The sequence below is a fragment of the Lithohypha guttulata genome (genome assembly GCF_036872675.1).
Source record: "Lithohypha guttulata strain CCFEE 5908 chromosome Unknown scaffold_4, whole genome shotgun sequence".
In the NCBI taxonomy this organism is placed as follows: Eukaryota; Fungi; Ascomycota; class Eurotiomycetes; order Chaetothyriales; family Trichomeriaceae; genus Lithohypha; species Lithohypha guttulata.
Window position 1 is genome coordinate 1,354,609 of NW_027042753.1, and position 21,064 is coordinate 1,375,672.

Here is a 21,064-nt window from a genome sequence, read left to right on the forward strand (position 1 = left end):
GACCCGAGTAACCACACGAGGATAAGGACTTCGTCGCAACTGAAGAATGGGAATACCACAATTGTACGGAGAAGAGGCAGGGCCCAGGACAACAATTCCCTCCAACTCACATCAGCACATATCCAGCCTATGCAGTGAAGGTTTCGTTGATTGACGAGAACACCATGACCAGGCCTTGCGCCTTGAGCCTTGAGCCTCGCGACGACATACCCATGGTAGAGACAAGAACATCGCCAATGATGGTTTCTCTACACAGCTTCCTCCTCGTGGGTTGCCCAGGCCATGCAGTAGCTGACTTAGCATGGTGGCTATATCGATCTCGGTATGACAATACGATATCCAAACTGTTCAGAAATGCTGGAACCAAGGGTCTAGCAGGCAAGGCCAGCGTCGAGACCACCGCAGCCGCAAGCTGCCGACACCAAGATGGGTCAAGAGAGGCTCAGATCATATAAAAAACTGTATTCATACTTGGAGCTTCAAGCTCGTGTGAAGTGGTGGCCTCTTCGTATAATATTTCCAGCATGCACACAAACAAAAGCCGGTTGGGGGCGAGGGAGATGTCATGGACCACTCCATGTTGAGGCACCACTCAGGCCTGAGCACTGGTCATGGGGGAGACTTTTCCGCAGATTCAGACATGAAGACTGGAAGTGGGCAGCATCACTGGCTCCAGCACGGCGGGTTGTAGACAACAAAAATCACGCACGTCCGGGCGACTAGACATGGACTCGCCATCGCATGTGGATGCAATCCAGGATCCTCTAGTGTTCCAGCGCTAAAGAAGAGCTGGACGTGCATAATGACCGCCATGAGCGGCTCCAGAGTGCTTCCACGACCATGCTTACAGTCTTAATGAGTATTAGCAAAGTGGGTTGCCCTCCTTCCTGGAAGAACGTCATCAAACCGTGTAGTGCTTGACCAGTCAACTGATACCATGGTTGAAGCACGATAAAGGAGTAAGTATGGCACGAGATTGATTTGCATCAGCTTCCGACACGACCATAACGCCCGGCGCCAGGTGAGCCTCAATGGTTGCTTCCATATTGACTCACGATCAGGTACTGGTAAGTTCGTGAAGACGATTTCAAGTTGGCCATTGGATGTGGTTCAGAATCGAGCTCTAGAAGACCTGAATTTTGAGGTTACGGCTCATCTCGCCCTGGCATCAATATTCGGTGAGTAGAATGCCAAAGGCGTGCTGTTGAGAAAAGAGAGCCACATCTCCTGTCAGCAGGAATACAGACGATGTATCCTAGACCGAGAAAGTATGGCCTCTACTTACGAGGGCGTATGTACATGAGCAAATGCTCTTTCAAAAGCCAGAAGTATCGGTGAGCTCTGTCGGTACCGAACTGTGGTCACATAAGCTTGTTACGCAACACTTCTACGTGATGCTGGCCTGATCTGGCCAGCGAACCATACCGATACCAAAGATTGTCAAGCAGCTTTGAACACATCTAGCCTTGTGGGCAGGTCTCATGGAGATATTTGACGTGTTATCTGACACTCATACTCTTCAAGAGTAATTTCGCTTGCTGGCTGTCTTATGTGAAGGACTGGGGTACATGATGCACACTCCTCGCTTTTACCGCCTGTGTTTGGGACGGGTTGTTTTCTCTTCTTCCCATCAGAGTATATATCCTGCCAGGTCAGACTGGTGTCTTTGCGCATGCTGCTCTGGGGTGCTTTCGCGTTGAACCAGGATGGCTTGTCCAGCTGACCGCAATTTCGGAAGATATGGTCAGTTCGGTGTTTGCCGACCTCTCACACAATCGCACCACAGGGGGTCCCAGCTGATGTGGCCATCACTCCTGGGTATCTCATAAGCCCTCTTGAGCCCACAGACGCTAGTTGTGTATGCTTCTTGTATGCGTTGCCATAATTCTATACTGGTGTCCCCATCTTCGTGGGATGCGGTGCGGAAGGACAGTCGTACATAGACTCGATCGGTGCGTTGCAAGAGTTTGCATTTGGATGGAATCGATGCATCTTGATTGGCCAAGGAGTATTGTTGTTAGACTCGGATGAAGTACACCATGGACACCGAAGGACGAAGCTAAGCAACCGGCGTCCGGATCTCCTCAGCGCGTTTGGAGAGAACTGTTCCTGGATTCACGGGAGATCTGCACACTGCACGCTAACTACGCTTGAGCTCGAAAGCAGGCTCGGAAGGTCCTGAGGCGGAATGCTGACTTATCGCTTTCGATTTGTATCGGAAGGAACAATGGACAACTGCTTAATACCAACGAGGTACTCACAATCTGGAAAGTGAAGTCACTACTACGAAGCACATTGCATGCTTGCCGAAAAACGCGTAAACAACACACAAAGAAGGGCAATATTCGAAATCGATATTGGACAGCATTCCTTGATTCGAGTCCAACTGACTCCCTTGTGCCAGGTGTACGATGAAGCTACCTGGCTTGAACTATCCCTGTCCATATCCCATGCCCAAAAGAAAGCTGCTATGGCGCCAGATGGCTCTGAACGACGCGCCGAGCCCAGAATAACCTGCTCACAATGAATCCGACCATCTCACCAGCTTCATGGTTGCCCGAGCATCCTCCACTTCTTCGAACGTCTGAATAGCAAGTGGCTGTGAAATCAAGCATGTCAGCGTTGGTTCGGGTTCAGGTTGGGTTCAGACTTACAATGCCGAAGTGAAGCAAGATCCAACAGACCCAAGAGATTTCTCGTTCTTCCAACGAGGCGAAAAGTGTGACACATAGTGTCTCTAGTTCCATGAGGTAGATTCCTCCCTCTATCTCTGCGGCAGCCTGGTTGGCTACCGGCGTCCTCGTTGCTCGCTGCAGGCATTCGAGGACCGGTCGAGCGAGGGAGTCGATCTCCTCGGCGTTCAGCCTGCCACTGTCGATGATAGCTTGGGCGGCTTCGAGGGGCTGGCCTTCGTATGCTGTCCAATGTTAGCTCGGAAAAAATGTATCGGTCAAACTCGTAGACGATTCTTCGTGGGAACCGATACGGGTTTGTGGAAATACTCACCTGTGAGCAACTCGTTGATGTGCTCTTCTTTGAGGTCCGCCTCGGTGCAGGCGTCCTGGATCGCCCACCAGAAGCGATCCGACATGTACTCGTACAATGTACGAGACATCTTGAGGCTGGAAGGAAGAAGAAGAAAAGAAGAGAAGGGAAGATCTTGCAACGAAAGAAATAGTCCAGGGTGGGGCAAGGTTGATCGATCAATTTCAAGATTTGTTTTGTGTGCAAGCTAAAAGTGAAGTGTTTGTGAACGCCAGAAACTGCTGTCACTCAGCAACCACTGTTTCCGTAAGTCGGACGGGCTCCTCTTGACTCAACGGAGGACAAGAGTTGACCGCTTATCTACGAGGTCCAGTGAGCTCGAGAAAGTGCTATGTGACAGTCCTTTTCCAGCGCAATTGTGATGATTTACATTGGGGCTGGAAGTAAATCTGGCTTCTGAGGACTGTCTTTGGCGCTGACGATAAGACCATAAGCTCTGTATGCTCCGAACGGATATACACAGCCAACTGGGTGCTCATTCTAGTCAGAGCTATCTCGCATGATTTCTACAGGCATCAGCCCTTGAACGAGACTACTGTTTTTGAAATTTTAAGACCCAACCTTTCACACAACGATTTAGGACCAACTCTTAGTCCTCAGGACAGAAGCTGCTGACTGCGCTACGGTAGCAGATCTCCACGCCCTTGCCTAGCCTCTGTCACGCTCTATGGTATAATGAGAACGCAAGGACACAGAATAACTGTTGCAAACAAGAAGGAAATCGGTGTCTAGATGGTCAATACAGAAAAGGGGTTAAGATGATTTGTTGCTGGGTCAAAGACGAACTCACAAATACCGGGTTGGTCTGTTGTGTGATTCAGGAGCTTCAGAACTTGATTAGAATACCATATTGCACTAGCCTACAGGGGCGTAGCACTGTGTAAGAGCATGTTCTACTGATAAAAGCCTACACAGTCCTTTCTTATGCAAGCCCACGAAAGCATTCTGTTTTCACCTGCCTTTCAAAGCACTTCTCATAATGCGTGTATACCCCCTTTCAGTCTTTTCCTCATTTCTAATGCTCAAACCTGCGGAGGTGCTAATACCATATTGTTCCTTGAAAGGAATATCCTGTAGAACGTCAGCTTGTAAAGTATTGGATTGTATCTGCTGCACAGCACGACACTAAAATATTTTTCTCTGGTTCTGTAGTTGACGAGTAGCTAATGTAGCAGCAACAAACTCGTGGTAGAGTTCTCGACTATGGAATTCCTGCAGATCTACCTCACTTGACTAGCGGATATTGTTAGCAAGTCGTAATTCTGGCGACAGTAATTTGAGTCTGGTATGAGTCGAGTCAAAGTAGAAGGGGAACATAAAGCAAGCTGTATTCATCCATGGCCACAGGACATGTGTCAGATGTGATCGATCATCGCCTCCAATTGGGCTTGTGATCAGACTTGATCTCGTGCTTGATCTCTGACTTCTGTGTCCACTCGTGCCGTAGCAGTATGCCATTCGCTTTTCGGATGTCTTCTCCGTTGCTTTTGTGAGCGTAACTGAACCAGGATAGATCTCTGGGGCAGGTCTGCTCGATTCCGTGTCTGGCTTGTCTGTAGTATCATCTCTTTCAGGTCTTAAGTCCTCTTGCCGACTTCTCAACGCGGCTAGCCACAGTGCTCTGAAAGCTTCGCGTTCTCATTCCGTAGATGTACTAAAGCATAGTAAGAGAATCTCTAAGGAACGAACATTACTTACTTTTGCTCTATGAGCGATCTCTTTCCTTTGGTCAGCGGTACGACAGCCTGAATCATCAGTAACCATGCAGCTTGTAGTTTCCTGTTTTCCGAATGTCCCGCACTAGCTGCCAGTTTGTTGTTGAACTGATCGAGAGCGATACACCCTCTACTAATAGTGAGCATGCGAGTTGAAGATACCTCTATCGAGGTCATATCAATTGTAGGCAGTTAGATAGCAATGTAGACATCAAGGTAGGCTGCTTGGCCTGGGAGACAGCTCGAGTAATCAGAAGCACAAATGTTGCAGAGCTGCACACGAGTTCGGCTTGTCCAAGTGTAGTTCGCGTCTTCCTGCGCCATCACATTCACATTGTTGTGTAACAGACTGCACCAAGTGAGCCGCGTTGGATATCACAGCATTGAACATCCGTTGTGAAAGGTTTGTACTCGTACTCATAAGATGCATGATGACCGACTTCATTTATAATAGGCGCAGCCATCTCCAAAGCTAAGCCTCTAGCGCACCCATGTCGCGACGTTCCGACATGCCCCTCCACCACTTCTTGCTTTTCTTGTATCGAGCAAAATGGTAATGTCACCAATTATCTTGCTTACATACAGCCGATTAGCCTTGATGTTCTTCGACACGCCAGTCTTTGGACTCGAAGGGCGACCTATGCACCTTCCGATAACATGAACGAAGTCCGAGATCCAGTCGTCTCAGACGCCGGGACTGTCCTGTTTCACTTGGCCAATCCATATGACAGGAAGTACTTAGCTATTGTGCCTCCCAATACCCGAAAGACTCTCTAGCTTTAGTACAATACACTCATTGACCCCTACCTGGCCTTACAGTGCATGTGTATCACAGGCCTTGCAAGCCGTCCGACACTTATTGGTCGAGCTTCAGAGCAAGCGCGACATTCGACCAACCTACCATGGCATGAATGCCCGATTGGCCTCTCCCTGAACCTGACTTCTAATTGCAAGACCTGCAGAAGCATGCGGCAGCTATGTCCTGCTGAACAAGAATGGCAAAGACATCACGCACAATTACCATGTGCTCAAGAGCCTCAGAAGCAGTACACGAAGGAGCCTTGACCGAGTCAGCGACGCTGGCCTGATGTTAAGTCATCTTTCCACCAGAGGCTGTTCCTGTGAGAGCTTCATCTGCCTTCAAATTGGTGTCGAGAAAGAATAGCACCACCACATCCGAGTCGTCGTTCTGGATTGCATATGCAAACAATACCTAACTATCAAGTCTCACGCTCCCCAGCGACACAATACTGCACGTAGATGAATGATGCACTCTTGATCCATGGCAGATGTTCAGTCTACCCAATGCCATCACTCATACGGAATGAAGACTGCGCTCAATGATCGGCATGCATTCAGCTATTAGCCGCAATCATGCTGCCGATTCGAGTATGATTCGGCCAATATGTGCAATGGCAAGTGGCTGTAAGCACCCAAGAGGACGACGTCGGTTCGTGCTCAACGGGTCCCAGTTGCCAGCAGCGCTTGTCTTGAGGAAGTGCCTCATCCAGGACATGAAGCTCACTACCATGGGCGACACAACCTATAGCAAGGACACCCATCGTTGTCTCGACTATCTATCACACGAGCATATGCCATACGAGCGACAGACACATTGACAGCAAGGTCTTAAGCCATATTAATCGCAACCAACGTGTCTGAAAATCTTGGCCGTCAGGCCCAAAGATGGCAGGTATCAACCCGGCAGACTCCTGATATAGTTTGCCCGAGCCTGAATATGTGATCTATCACAAGGTGAAATGTCTCGAGTTTTCCTGTATCGAAGCCAACAGGATGTGGTTGAGCACCTTAATGTCGTGTGCTGCTTGTTGACTCCTTCGACTGTTCTCCTCCATGCTGAAGGCTTGTGTCGTAACTTGTGAGCCAGATCCTTGAGAGCAGAACGAGCTAGATTACGTCTTCGAAGTCAGCCAGCCATGGTCGTTGGTACTGCCATATGTTCTGGACTAGATCTCTGGGAGACTGTTCAGGAAATCTTGGATATTAGGACAACAAACTCTTTCAGCACTGTGGGACAGCCCTCACGACAGGCCTTCTTTGTATTGATCTTTGCAAGAGACCAGCCTGGACATTTAGACAATCAGGAGAGATTTCTTCGTGGTGTTATCCATGCTTTCCAGTCACCACTAGCGACAAGGACCTCAGATTGTGATACCATCTCTTTGCGCTTCCGCCAACACCGCTTATTGAAGCAGACCGGTCTACTCAAGGGAAAGGCGGACAAAGATCTGCTGTATACTGAGAACGGTCTTAGTTTTGCCCCTTTTGAGAGTGTTGCTAACGCTCGGCTAAGCGAATGCATTTGTGCCAGCTTCTTCTTCGGCCGCGCCACGATGAGGTTTGCCTGAGGTTGCGTTGTCGAACGTCCCGAACGCATATTAGGAGGATGTTGCTGTGAGCTTTGCAATCGAGTGCGGCTGTGGTTGCGTATACGATTACACGGGACTCGCTGAAAGTGATCTTACAGGAATGTACTTCGACAGCAGTGAGAACCAGCTCGAACCAATCTGTACAGGCAAGGGCTACCGTTCTCGATACTGCTATCGTTGTGCCCATCGAATGTTCTTGCCTAAAGGCAGCGGCGTCAGTCCCCTAGGCCGAACGTCACGCAAGGCTGGTCAATGTACAGCAGGACAGTTCGCAAATTGCTTGGCGTTTTTGCACATGTTGTTGATAAACAAATTCCTTCACTCCGGTGTGCTAAAAGTCTTCTTTTCCTGAATATCCTTCTGGGTTGTCTCTACAATGGAGCAACCTTCGTCAAACCAGAAGGCAAGCAAGAGCCCAATGGGCACCTCCTCCTCCTCCTCCTCCACCACCACCACCACCACCACTACCAAGGCCTCAGAAGCCACCAAGACGTCCTCCGACTCATCTGAGTCGAAAAATTCGGGAGAAGAAACTCCCAAACTGGCCGAGATGCCAGAGCCCAAGTACAAGGGCGAACCCTTTTCGGCCTGGAAGGCCTACATGGGTGACGACGAGTCACCCGACCACGAGTTGATCGCGTGGAAGAAGAAGGCGCTGGAGTAGCTGCAGCGGGGGCAGCAGGGGCAGCGGGGGCAGCAGGGGCAGCAGGGTCAGCTGGGGCAGATGGGGCAGCTGGGGAAGCAGGTTCAGCAGGGGCAGCAGGGGCAGCAGGGGCAGCGGAGACAGCAAGAAGACGAGAGTTTACGATGTGGCTTTAAACAGCATCACATCTTTGTCAGTGGGACAAGAGGAGAGAGGAAAAGGGGCACGACACGATGAGAAGGATGTGAGAGGAAACCAGTCACTTTGAGATGGGAAGATAAGGAGAGTTTTCTGTGGTTAAGAGGCCACAGCTATCACAAGTTCGATTCTTGTAGAGCAGTTGAAGACTGCAATGGGTCAATGGAAGAGTTGTTTTCGGTGTCTTTTCTGGTTCCTTGTTGCCTTCATTGAGATTTCTAGCAGTCTATGCTTACCCGTGCTTTCGTAATTTGCTGTGAAGCTTGTGCTAACCCACCGTACTGGGCATCCTCCTTGACTCCAAAACAATAGCATAGGACGAAGGGCAAGGTGCTGCTCAATGAGGACAAAACTTCGTATACCGAGAGGCTTGACTAGGAAAAATTACACTGTGTTGCGGCATACCATCCTTTTAGTTCGGGTGAAGCAAAGAATAAAATTTCCAACATGAGCAAGAAACCGACAACCATACACGCCGCCACCATCATCACGTCGTCAAAAGTTATTCCTTTTTCCTTCTCGATCCCTCAAAGTCCCCCAACGCCTCAGCATTCCACCTCGGATCATCACTATCGTTCACAGGCGCCCAACCTAGCTGGATCTGCATAGTCTTCTGATCCCAGTCCTTGGTGAAGCTATAGATCTTACCATCTTTAACCTCAAATATCGCAGCAGCAGCCCAAGTCGCGTGTCGGCCAGTTTTCTCGATACCTTTATACGGCTTTCCGCAATGGCTGCCTTCAGCTGTGTATCGAAGCAGGACGTGAGTATCCTTGGCCCATGCCTGATCGAAGCGGATGATGTGCAGATCTGACACGGATTGCATGACGACGCTGTGGGATTGAGCGTAGTCCTGAGGTGTTTCGGCTCCTGGAAAGGTTGCTGGTGCCCAGAACCAGGAGTCGGGGTGGCAGAGGTGCTTTACTGAGTCGGCTCCTGTGTTTTCAGTTGGGGAATAGGCGATTGCCATGTATTCTTTACATAGGTCGATGTTTGCTTGTTCTTCTGGTGTCTGCTTTGTCATCATGACGGCTGGTGGGTATTCGCGAGGTGCCATGGTGTGTTTTGCCTGGAGATAACGCGAGTGCTTGCTTTGTTTGTAAATTTTGTAGTCAGTCTTGTTCTGGATTTGAGCAATCGCGAATGCAGATTGTAACCTTCCTTCCCTCCTTGAACAATCAGTGGTGCTTCTCGAATTCGGCGTCATTATGATGAAGCCAAAATAATGATTGGCTGGCTATGTCTCCGCTCAATGATCGCCGAAACATGTCAGCGAGCGTGTACTGCTTAAAATTCGAGCGGCTCGATAGCCGTGTGTGTTTGTATACACAGCACTGCCTCCCATAACATTTTCAAGTACGACGTTCAGCAATGCAATCCGTCAAGGCTGATCCATTGCTCAGGCTATCTGTTTTGCTTCGCCTATTTTGACAGGTGCAATGACAGAAGTGTCCAAGGCAGGACCGCCCTGGATCAGAAAGTAAAAGTCAGCTGGTCGTAACCAGCGAAGTCCTTCCCGTTGAAGTAGATCTTCGCTTTCGGCAAATTGAGCATTTCGAACTAGTCGCAAAGCTCGCTCTGCAATCTCAAGCTGCGCTGGCATTTCCGGCTCGTCCTGTATTTCTGTTGGGGTGATTGGGATGACAAGTTCGGAGAATAGCATCAAGGCCTCGCCAGCCTCATCGCCGTGTTGGCGCATCACGTCAGCCAGGTCGATACGGACCCAGAGCAGTTCACGGTTGTTTCTCTCCCGATCTTTGCCAGTCGCTGAGTTGACCAGCTCAATGAGGGAATGTTTTGCGGTAGCATATTCGCCTTCTTCAAATCGTGCTAAATTGCGGATATGGACCAATTGGCAGTTTCGCTCGAAATCATCTTCGAAAACGGTTGACCTGTGAACCGAGTCCAAAAGTTTCAAACACTCCGCCGTATCACCCTTGTCTCGATATAGCGCTGCTAGTTGAAGCGCTGCATCGAGACAGGCATTGACGCTAATGTTAGAGGTAATTTGTCGCCCACCCCAACCCTTGAGGAGGTTCTCTTCCGCGAGGACATAGTCGCCCCGTTTTCGTTGCACAGCCCCAAGGGCAGTTCTTAGAATGTATACAAATGTGTTATCGGGACCCGATATCTCTGTCATTGTCTCTAGTGCAGCAGAGTACGTAGCAGCCGCCTTGACCAGATCGTTGACGCGTTCGAGTCGTGTGCCGTCGAGCAGGAGCAACGTGTTGAAGAATCTATACTTCTCAGTGTACAATTCTCTTACCTGTTCTAATGTCTCTGATATGATTGTCTCGGCCTCGGCATACTGGCCAAGTGCGATAAGGGCAGCGGCTATCATCCATGCTGTCACGAATCTGGCATCTGGAGAAATCCCGTCAACTTCCTTTTGGAGTTCATAAAGTCGCCGCAACTTGTGCAACGCTTCTGAATAGCGCTTTTGCCAGAAGTACTCTTGCAGCAAGGACGCCTTTGCCTGCAGCAAAAATGGGTCCTTCTCTGGCAGGAGAGCAGAAAGACCGTTAAAGACTATCTGTTTCTGCTTGTAGGCATCCTCCAAATCCTTCATCGATTGTCCCGCAGCATTGAGAAAGTCGCCGAGCCGCATACGAGGGAGGTATTGCAGTACTCCGTTGTTCGAGTCGTCTCCAAGAATCGAAGATAACAATATATGAGCAGTCACAAAGTACTGGTCCATTTGAATATCCCGTTGATCAGCTGGAGGCAAGGTCGCTGACCACTTGGACAACGAACTCTGAGCATCTATCTGGGTGCCGAAACCATTTTGGGGCTTGAATTCGAATGTAAACTCAGACCAGGTCACAAATTCAGTGCCCTGTAGGAATCGACCTAACCTCGACACAAGATCTGAAGGAGGAGATGATAGCGTTGTAACGTGTCTGTAGAAGTACAATGCGGCATATCGATAAGCTGGTGAAGGCGAGTCGTCATCGAGATTAGCGCTCTTGAGCTCGCGTGGCATCAAATGCTGACGAAGAAGTTTTGCTGCTGTGTCGGGGTGCCGGTATGACGGTTGGCTAAGCACATAGAGGCACTTTCTAGCAAGATATAAATTCGCTTCGTCACCCGCAGCCCAAAAGCGCTTGACAAAGAAGTCCTTGGCTGTAGCGTGAAAGAACGTAACTCGATGCGAACTCGCGATAGTGACGAACGACCCACAAAGCTCTTCGACCTCCTTGGCGATATTGAGAACGAAGTCATCCTCATTGCTCATCAATACATCATCCTTCGCCGCCAGGAACTCGTTTATTTGCTTTAAGGTCAAGGGTTCTTGGGCGACAGCCAACAGACGCAAGATGTTCTGTCGCCGCTCGATCCTGCTCAGTGAATCTCTCAGTTTTGCGTCGCTGGACTGCAGAATTTGTTCGTAGTACGCGTTGTAGCAGCGCCCTGCACGGCTGATGACTTCTAAGATCTCCCGAAGAGTGCTCCGATCATGGAAGAGATCAACGAGCAACTTTGCATGCAGAAAGCTGTCTTGGCTGTGAGCTAGGGTATTGTGGACGATTGTCTGTAACCATGTTGGATGCTGCTCGGGTTCCACATCCATCTGTCTTCTGACTGCGTGCCTCACAAAGATTTCGAGATCCTGGCGCCTTTCTTCAACACAAGTTTCCAAGTCTAGCGTGGGTTTAGCACAAGACCCTAAAGATTCAGCATTCCTGCATGTTGCCATGACAGCCACCGTGTTCCTAGCACTGACATTCGTCAGAAATTGGTAGAATGATGGTCGGTCCGTTACGCAGCTGTCCAGTCCGTCAATTATTAAGCAGTAGGCAGGGTAGTGTTTAAGAACTTGTTCGACAAGCCCTAGCAATTCTGGGTACGGACAATGATGTATATCTGGGTAGTGAGCTTTTTTTTTCCCTAGCAAGTCTCGAACGGCGCTTCGTGCCGTACCGCAATCGTGAGGACGAATCTGGACAAGAATGCTGATCAGGCATTGTTCTAATGAGCAGTAGGCCGGACCCCACGTCTCACTAAAGGAGTAGTACAGGACAGGCTGTGGAGACGATGTTGCTAATTCCTGTACCACGAAGCTGACAAGAGAGCTTTTACCTGACCCTGAAGCTCCAGTAATGAGGAAAGGTGCCGGAAGACCCCCATTAAGCCAGAGACCCCATAAAGGCTTCCTGCACAACCATTGGCAAGTTCCCGAGACGACGGGTTTTCGCATCCCATCTGTCCTCGGATCAGTGCCGATCCATGTAGTGAGCAGGAGTTCATCTGCTACTGATACTTGAGTTAGCAGTGGACCATTCAAAAAGTAAACAAGATTTAGTAGGAGAAAAGGGGAAAAACGAAATGGAAGACTAGAGCTAGCATCTCGGTAGTACATCGTTTGATGTAGAAATGCGTACAATGGCTTACCTGAGGCTTGAGTCTCACCTACAAAGGTCGCATTCATGGTGGAGCTTTTGTGGTAATGGTTATCGCCGAATTGAGCACGAGCTCGGCCACCGACATGAAATTGTGGAGTTTTAGGCGTTGATGGCAGCAGATTCAGGGAAGAGCAGCTTGGCGGCTGATTACCACTACGAGCTGGACGTCGAGAGCCAGTGCTGTCTATGCTGTGCTCGTGTGTCCTTGCTGCCAGAACACCTGTGTTGTTACGAGGACAAAAGCCCTGAGTTTCACCGTCATGTGACGCTTGCGAGACTGTAGACCGGTTAGCCAGTTCAGCTGATACATATACTGCATACATTGCTGGGCAATACGATCCAGATCACGTTTTAATTTAATCGCTGAATCTTCCAATTTGTGCAAATGAGACTTCAATGTTACCACTCCTAACACCTTCAGAAGCCTCTCCCACCAGTTTTGCCTCGTATGTAGCCTTGTAAACGATAGTAGAACAATGATTTGGTGAAAAGTCTGCCGTATCGAGACTCTCAACGATACATCATTCTCGTAGGGTGAGGCATTACGTCCCCAATGATCGACAGACTGAAGGATTAGGCCGAGAATTTTGATGGTGTCAATGGACGCAGACACAGTGCAAAGGTCACAAGAAATCTGCGGTCGGTCAATATGTTGTCACGGCTAGAGCTTCGATTCAAAGAACGAGGCTGGGGTCCTGTGACCTTTGCACGCGAGGCTTACCTGAACGAGCAGGCGACATAATCGGCACGTGAGAGTAGTAACAAAATGGGACTGGGCACTGTCACTGATCATCAATGCGCGCTGATAGATCCGTCGAAAATGGGTTTGCAAAACTTCACGGTGCTTCGGGTTGTCTGGAAGCCCTAACGATGCTAGATCTCGTCGTTGAATCAAGGCCAGGAATTCCTGATCTTTGGTTGCCTCGTGTTCGATGAGAGAATACTCCTCAGCTAGTACTGTGGTCTTTGCTGGGTCGGTCCGCAGGGCATCCTAGATGGTGTTGGGGTTAGCTAGCCCATTTCTCTTAATCGAAGTTGCTTGAGCTGATGCTCAGTGCCTTTGAAGGTCCACAAAACTTGAACAAAGTACCAGTGAACAAAGTACCAGATCGGATCGGAGTCAGAGCTCCCGACACCTTATTAAGCGGAGCACTGTGGAGATATGAGGAGGTCTTAAACCAACGAAGGGTCGACTTGCCTGTAAAGCTTCCTGCCACAAACCCGAGATATTCATGTCTCGAGCAATTACGCGTACGTCTGAGCGACTGCTACTAACTAGGTCCGCAGACTGTTGATGTTTCACACGAAGCCAGATGTCTCGTGTCGCTGACTTATGTGCCAGTCTGCGCCTTCACTTCTTCTTCTGCTTCTTCTTGCCTTACTGCCCAATGTGACAACACATGTCGCCATGTATGAATTGGAGGCATGCGCTTGGAGGACACTGTCCCCTGCTCCCTGCACGGCCAATAATTTGTGCTCCCAATGTACCAATTGCTACAGTCACGAGGTGATGATAAGCAGCTTGTGAGGCGTTCTGGTTAGGCTTCTTATTCGTCTACACGAGAGTCGCCGAAAACCGCAAAGGCGTCGTGTTGCTCTTTCAACCACTACACCGACGACTTATTGCCAGTTCGGCAACCTTGGGCATCTATGCTTCTATCCTTGCGTTTACCTCATGATTGGCATGGACTCTCCCCGCATCACAATATCGTTCATATATCCATTGGAACAAGACAGAGCAGCCGCAGTCAAAGCCTTGCACATGCCAACGTCTTTTAAGGCTAGATGCATCCTCGTCCATCTTCTATCCCAGCGTCGGCATCAGTCGCGTTCGACGTCAAGGACGCAAAAGAATAAGAATGTGTATGCTAGCGTTCTGCGGTGTCCTCTTTGACGAGGGTGTCAAGTTGGAGCAGCTGAAATGCTCCTGCGGTTATACCTTTGCCGACATACTTCGAGAGTGCTTCCTTGAACGAGAGGGACGACAGGATGTGAAGGAGAGAGGGTGGCTGCAGAAAGCCCCGCAGACTGTGTCCGAGGCCAAGCAACATCCTGCGAAATTCGAAGCATATGTTAGAGCGCAGTTTGAGCTACACTGTATCAGTTGCGGCCTGCGACGCCGTATGTATGCCGGCCAACCAGATGCTGGCTTCGATGAACGAAATCTGCTTCGCGCTTTTACAGAAGTACTCGAGATATCCCGGGGCGATTACGAAAGTCGTGGTTCGTCTGAATCGCTTGCAGGGTTTCAACCCTCATTGGCAGATCGTACACAGCAGGAAGATAGTACTCAGCAGCACGCATACACACTTGAGCATTCGCCTCAACAAGCATCTGACTTCAGCACAAGCTTACAGCAAAAGGTGAGCGCGACGACTTCACACGATGACAATATCGTTAGTGCCAACCCAACTGCACGACCTCGACTACCGAAGCCACAATCGGGTCGCGAACGACCAAGAACGGGAAGTACAACGCAACAGGGAACTCGGCACGGGCGTCATGCGGATACAACGACCCTGAAGGAAGCAAACACGCATGATAAAGACCAAGTATCCCAGAGGGCACAGTTAGTCAGTGGTGCTGTTCTCGACGATGAGATACCTTTTCGCGGTCTTACGAGTCATGAAAGTCGCAAGCACCTCAGGAAGCCAGGAGCGGGCGAAGTTGGGGATGAAGCAGGTGGTCGCTTGCAAATATATGGGTCTAGCCCAAACACTTCGACCTTGACTGCGGCGCTAAGTCGGCAGGCAGCTGACTCAACGCAAAGCAGCGAACGAGAGATCAGCCAAGCACGGCGTGCTCTTTCACCTCTAATGAACAAATTTCTGGCCTTCGAATATGACCAATATGATAGCCTGGCCTCTTTCATTGGCAACAGTCCCGACATCCTCAAGGAAAACCCTAATACTCTACAGTCGTTGATCATTAGCTGCCTCCATCGAGGCGAGGCAGCAAATGCTCGGCGGTATGCACAACGTCTACTCATGCTCAGAACCACTTGGCACAAGTCGCTTGCCAAGTTGAGCCGGGACACCCAGCTGCAGAAGGAGCTTGATGGGATGGTTGACAAAGTCCTCGAGAAGCTCGGTGAACAAACAGCTCGACGACACGATTAAAGCGCGTACATCTGTGCAACTTTCTTGCCTGGCGCAGAACGATAATGCGGGAAAGCTAGTGCATCTGTGGAGGATCTTGCTGCTCGCCATTTGCATGGAGAGATCACGATCTGCCTGGCGACGTATTACCATATCATAACTCTGGTCGCAATCACTGGATCTGTCTCAACCCTCCCACGTCCAGCGACCGGGCCAAACGGCACGCGCGTCCAGGTGCAGCACACTCCCATTAGCGCCTGCGTAGCGAAAGTCAGTCTTGACTACTGGCTAGAATTGACCTAAGGTACACGGATGCATTATCGAACGTGATTTTGCACGGCGACTGTCCCGCTTCAACTTCCCTATTCTGAACATCGTTACGCCTACACGTATGCATTGCTCGACAGCACTGATATACGAATATCAGCGACCTATTCGCGATGGAGCCGGCATCGTGCAGAGTCAGATGATCTAGTCAATGCGAGTATCCCGAGGCATTCTCTGCCACAGCCTCAGATACCTTTATATCATCTAATTTGTCCTCTCAAGCACCGGTACCAGCACCACGTTGACGAGAGCACTTGCTCAAAAAGGTCGGCAGCGAGCAGACGTACGCATACAAGCCCATCTGGTCAACATACAGTTCTTCTGTCCCCACAGAGAGCTGTAGCTCAGAAACCATAAATTGGATTGGGCTTCAATCGAGTGATTGTGTTTTAGAGGTGAGTTGTGCCAGAAAGCTTTTCGAGCCCTCCAGATACGAACAATTCCAGATTCTTTTCGCCTGCAACAGGACAGCAGCAGAAGCAAGGAACCACAGAACCTGATCAGTTGCCTCATAGACACATCACATGGGGATGAAACACCAGCAGGATACGCGTCATGTCATGCAACATAGAATGGCCTTGTTCATCGCATGCTAATGTACTCCACAGCGCTGGCTGTACCATAGCTGAGGTTTGCTTCTCTGTCTTCCAGGTCGTGGAAGATATGAGCAGCGTGTTGCCAGCTCCGCTTGGTAAGTCCTGATCACTATGCCGAGCCACAATTGCAGCCATTTGGACGTAGTAGACAATCGCACCTCGAGGACTCACGCGCAAAGATTCGTCGTCTTGAATTCTGCTGCTCGTTCTGTGGTTTCGATAGTGTTACAGCTGTACGATAACGAGCTGTCAATCACACATGTTGTAAATTTTTGACAAGCCTGTATCTCATTTTTGTCGCTTCGCATTCGACCTCTCTCTTCTATCTTGCCGTCTCATTCGCTCCATCTTCTCTCTCTTTCCCTCATTCCTGATAGTGGTACCCTCAGCTAGACCCTTCTCTTTGCGCATCTGCTTGTCGTCCAGCTCGACCAACCAGTCGGCTTGAACAGCTCCTTCTTCCTTCTTGCCCTTGTAGCCCCACTTCTTCTCCCATTTTCCGGTTTCCTCATTAAAGACAGCATTCTTCCGCCTGTCCTCCAGTGCAGCGCCACCTTTGAGATTTCCGCCATACTTGCCTATACCCTTCTTCCGAGCAAACGCTTCCCACTTCGTAGGCTCCTTGGGTTTAGGGAGTGGTTTCCACCGCGGTGTTCTGTCTGCGTCTTGGACATGAGGTAAGCTCATGACGAGACCGTCTGGAGTGGATTGTATTTGTGTTTCGGAAGATGTGAGGAGGGTTCGTAACAGAGACTGTGCGCCGTCTCTAGCTATGACTTTCAGGGTCTCATTTCTCGAAGAGGGCGATTGGGACATAATGTCCTTTGCTGGTGGAAGTGGATTTGGGTCTGTCGCGCATAGTTGGCCTAGGCTGTAGGTGTATGGCGTAGGTTTGTCGACTTCGACAGGTAGTCGCTCTGTTTGACTGGTAGTCGCCATATTTACAGCCCTCAATCGATTCAAGGTGCAGTGGAACAATTGATACGCTGCTTATTGTACTCGGAAATGAGGTTTGCACAGTAGTTGGTCGTGTCTCTGCAGAGGAAGGTCGTTCTTGCCCGAACTTTTTGTATTCTTATCGGCCTATCTACATGTGACCTAGCGCGTCCATTTCGGGTAGAGGTCGCGATTTCTCGAGAGGTCGATAGCGTTCACAAGCTCGTCGGCGCAACACATCTGGCCTTCTAGCACATCACTTTCCTGCTCAGTATGTCGCTATCAATATGTACGAGCTGCCTGGCTCGGCTACGACTTGAGAAAGCACCATTATCGATAATCCCAACAGCATCGTCGATACTCGCAGCCTCCTTTCACAGCTCTACCATAAATCAGAATGTGGTAAAGAAGAAGACAGTCAAAGTCGCGGGTGTAAATGCGCCTAGGCTGCGAGAATCCAGGTCCGCGAGGATCAATAAAAAGAGCAAAGAGAGACCGAAACCTCCACCTGTAGGGCAAAGGAGAACTGAACGCAGGCGGATCGTACTCAGCAATACCAACGCCATCCCACTGCAGGACCACGACAAGCTCACTACGGAAAATATGTCGGATAGTGGTAGGATAGGTCAAGTGCTTGCTTTAGATGGACCACTTCTTGATCAGCTTCGAGAAGCTAAAGCGTTCAAGACAACTCAAAACTGGAATCTATTCAGGACGCCGTCGACTTTGTTTCGACAAGAGACTGCTGAGCTTGGCTGCGATATTGAGGATGTCAACGAGCAGAAAACTACGTTGAAAAGACTCATAGTTGGAGAAAAGATGAGCGGGAAGAGTGTTCACCTGCTACAGGCTATGAGCATGGCATATTTGAACAAGTGGATGGTGATCAATGTGCCAGACTGTACGTGTACTCCGAGCGTGGACGCACATCACTAACATATCTCAGGCCAGGAGTACGTACTCAACCAGTCCGCATATGCACCATTACGGAAAAAGAATGAAGCAGACGAGCAAGTATATGTGCAACCACAGCTAACCTCCGATCTCCTTACCCGCTTCGCCTATTCAAATTCCAATCTCCTCTCCAAGCTGACCCCGATTCACAACCACTCAGACCTTCCTAAAGGCAGGAACGTGAAGACCCTCCATGATCTGGCCATGATTGGTGCTCAGGAGTCATCTATGGCAACACGAATATGGGATGCCGTCTGGAAAGAGCTTACTACAAAATCACAAGATGGAAAGACCGCGCGACCACCAATACTCATTGCTATTGATGGGATCAACTTTTGGATGGGCATGACCAAATATCACAGCGCAGATTATAAGCCTATTCATGCACATCAATTCAAATTGATCAAACAACTTCTCACTCAAGTGTTCAACACAACGCCAAACTCTCTACCTAATGGTGGTATAGTGCTAGCATGCACCACAAAGTCCAACCATCCAAGCTATCCATCCTTCGATTTGTTGGTCAATCAGATCAGAGCACTCAATCAGGGCACGCAAAGACAAGACCCAGGCTTTCCACTATGGGATCCATACCTCAAAGAAGCTGACCAGCGAGTCTACGACCTGCTGAACACAGCACGGAATACACAACTCGTTGAGCTGAAGGGCTTGAGCAAGCCTGAATCAAAGGGTCTGCTGGAATACTTTGCACTCAGTGGTATGCTGAGGGAGGCAGTCACTGATAATACAGTTGCCGAAAAATGGACATTGAGTGGTGGTGGTGTAGTGGGCGAGATGTGTAAGCTTGGTGCAAGGGCGAGGACGAGCATGTTTGCGACTGGACCAAGAGAGGGTGTCAGGATGAGAGCCTGATCTGAACATGCTGTAGAGGTTGAGCTTGCATACAGTTTAGCGAGCACTGGCACGACTGCTCAGATCATGCCATGTACGGCGTACTTTTGTGTCTAATATGCAGCTATGGTAGAGTCAATGCTACCCCGTACATTTTTGTCTTCTCTTCTTCTCCTGCGACAACAACCTCGGCTGCCATTATACCAAATCAAACTGATGCGTTCATTCTGCTCCAAAGTTCACGTCGAATTGTTGCCTCTGAATCGTGTCTTCTCCACGGTTTTGCGACTCATTCGGTACCGAGCCAGTGGTTTCCCCATGGTCACACGTGAAGTACACGAGCAGCAGTCAGTTCCGCTCCTATAGGGAAAAAAACCTCGAAGCCAATGACGATGGGTGACCGTGAGGGGGATTCAAACTCGAATTCCAGAGTCTCTAAACTTTGATCCTGTCCCCCACTACAAGGGAAACTTTCCATTGGAAAGGCAGAGAAGAAGGAGCAAGACCAAGGATGTTGTACATAATAAGAGCCATAGCCAAAAGGACCTACTTACTCTCTGGACCTGTTTCTCAGCGCGTTCTGTCTTGGTAAACAGTGAAAGGTAACACATTGACTTCCCCTCGACTTCTGACCATAGCTCAAGACCTGAGCCATTAATACTATCCGAACCAGTCAACACCATCCAGACACCATGGCCAACGACTACAGCAATATCCCTGACTTCGACTCTCTGCCACCCGTGAAGGACATGCCACAAGGTTGCTCCTGGGGTATCTTCGACAAGAACGGCAAGAAAGACCACATCGGTTGCCTCAATCTCCTCACTCCCAACGTCGTGCAAGCAGCTCTCAAAGAAGCTCAAGATGGTATGTCTTTTTCCCACCTTCTACCAGACAGGCCGTCTAATACCACCCAGGTACTTCCGTATCGCTCAACTGGCGCCTCAACGCCATTAACACCCCCGGATTCTCCCGCAAAGGCCTAGTCCACAAAGTCCTCTCATTCAGCGAAGGACCCTACAGCCTCCATGGCTTCGACGACGAAGTCGAGTTCAACACCCAGGCCTCTTCCCAATGGGACTCCCTCGTCCACTTCGCCCATCAGCCCACCGGACTCAGCTACAACGGCGTCAAACCTACCGTCGAAGGTCTCCAACAAGACTTTGGCAATCTTGACGTAGACCAGTCACTCCCAACTCTGAACCACTGGCACCAGCGCGGCGGCCTCGTCGCCCGAGGCGTCCTGCTCGACTACCGAGCCTGGTCCGAAAGCCAAGGTAAATCATACGACTGCTTCAGCGACCACCGCATCACAACAGACGAGCTAGAGCAAGTCGCGCAGTGGGAAGGCGTAGAGTTCAAACACGGTGATGTTTTGATTATCCGTACTGGATTCACGGAGGAACTTGGATCCATGGACGCGAGTGCTCAGGAGAAAGCGCTCGGAACACATCAGACAGTGGGTGTGGCTGGTAACAAGGAGTCTGCTAAGTGGCATTGGAATAAGCATTTTGCTGCTGTGGCGGGTGATGCGATTGCTTATGAGACGATCCCACCTCTTCGAGAGGATGGGTCGCAAGGCGGGATCGGTGAGCTCGGTGAGTGAAACCCGCAACAGAGTGTGACAGTGGACGATAGCTAACCCGTAACAGTTCTCCATCAATGGTTCCTGTCCCTCTTCGGCATGAACATCGGCGAACTATGGGATCTAAAGGCTCTCTCACAAGTCTGCAAGGAGAAGAAGAAGTACAGCTTTCTCCTCACGAGTTGTCCTTTGAACGTCCCTGGTAGCGTGGGCTCACCACCAAACGCCCTTGCCATATTCTAGATACAGATAGTACGTATGATAAGAATGTGCAATCGTATTCCTATACTACAGTGAAGTCTTTGTATCTCTCATGTCCACA

The 21,064-nt window shown here is 49.8% G+C and overlaps 8 protein-coding genes across 8 annotated transcripts; 4 read left to right on the forward strand and 4 right to left on the reverse strand.

The window, feature by feature from the left end:
• Positions 1–2,518: 2,518 nt before the first annotated feature.
• Positions 2,519–3,115, reverse strand: LTR64_005641 (uncharacterized protein; the record flags this gene model as incomplete). Its single annotated transcript, XM_064899979.1, has 3 exons — positions 2,519–2,599; positions 2,655–2,917; positions 3,007–3,115. 3 exons carry the CDS (start codon positions 3,113–3,115, stop codon positions 2,519–2,521), a joined length of 453 nt encoding a protein of 150 aa, XP_064753291.1.
• Positions 3,116–7,526: 4,411 nt separating this feature from the next.
• Positions 7,527–7,814, forward strand: LTR64_005642 (uncharacterized protein; the record flags this gene model as incomplete). The annotated part of the gene is made up of 1 exon (XM_064899980.1): positions 7,527–7,814. One exon carries the CDS (start codon positions 7,527–7,529, stop codon positions 7,812–7,814), a length of 288 nt encoding a protein of 95 aa, XP_064753292.1.
• A 679-nt stretch (positions 7,815–8,493) lies between these two features.
• Positions 8,494–9,048, reverse strand: LTR64_005643 (uncharacterized protein; the record flags this gene model as incomplete). The annotated part of the gene is made up of 1 exon (XM_064899981.1): positions 8,494–9,048. The coding sequence occupies one exon, from the start codon at positions 9,046–9,048 to the stop codon at positions 8,494–8,496; it is 555 nt and encodes a 184-aa protein (XP_064753293.1).
• Positions 9,049–9,390: 342 nt separating this feature from the next.
• LTR64_005644 (uncharacterized protein) lies at positions 9,391–12,420 on the reverse strand (the record flags this gene model as incomplete). Its single annotated transcript, XM_064899982.1, has 2 exons — positions 9,391–12,245; positions 12,384–12,420. The coding sequence occupies 2 exons, from the start codon at positions 12,418–12,420 to the stop codon at positions 9,391–9,393; spliced, it is 2,892 nt and encodes a 963-aa protein (XP_064753294.1).
• Positions 12,421–14,253: 1,833 nt separating this feature from the next.
• LTR64_005645 (uncharacterized protein) lies at positions 14,254–15,513 on the forward strand (the record flags this gene model as incomplete). Its single annotated transcript, XM_064899983.1, has 1 exon — positions 14,254–15,513. The coding sequence occupies one exon, from the start codon at positions 14,254–14,256 to the stop codon at positions 15,511–15,513; it is 1,260 nt and encodes a 419-aa protein (XP_064753295.1).
• Positions 15,514–16,703: 1,190 nt separating this feature from the next.
• LTR64_005646 (uncharacterized protein) lies at positions 16,704–17,354 on the reverse strand (the record flags this gene model as incomplete). Its single annotated transcript, XM_064899984.1, has 1 exon — positions 16,704–17,354. One exon carries the CDS (start codon positions 17,352–17,354, stop codon positions 16,704–16,706), a length of 651 nt encoding a protein of 216 aa, XP_064753296.1.
• Positions 17,355–17,954: 600 nt separating this feature from the next.
• On the forward strand, positions 17,955–19,178 carry LTR64_005647 (uncharacterized protein; the record flags this gene model as incomplete). Its single annotated transcript, XM_064899985.1, has 2 exons — positions 17,955–18,252; positions 18,298–19,178. 2 exons carry the CDS (start codon positions 17,955–17,957, stop codon positions 19,176–19,178), a joined length of 1,179 nt encoding a protein of 392 aa, XP_064753297.1.
• A 671-nt stretch (positions 19,179–19,849) lies between these two features.
• On the forward strand, positions 19,850–20,985 carry LTR64_005648 (uncharacterized protein; the record flags this gene model as incomplete). The annotated part of the gene is made up of 3 exons (XM_064899986.1): positions 19,850–20,024; positions 20,075–20,755; positions 20,810–20,985. The coding sequence occupies 3 exons, from the start codon at positions 19,850–19,852 to the stop codon at positions 20,983–20,985; spliced, it is 1,032 nt and encodes a 343-aa protein (XP_064753298.1).
• Positions 20,986–21,064: the final 79 nt, after the last annotated feature.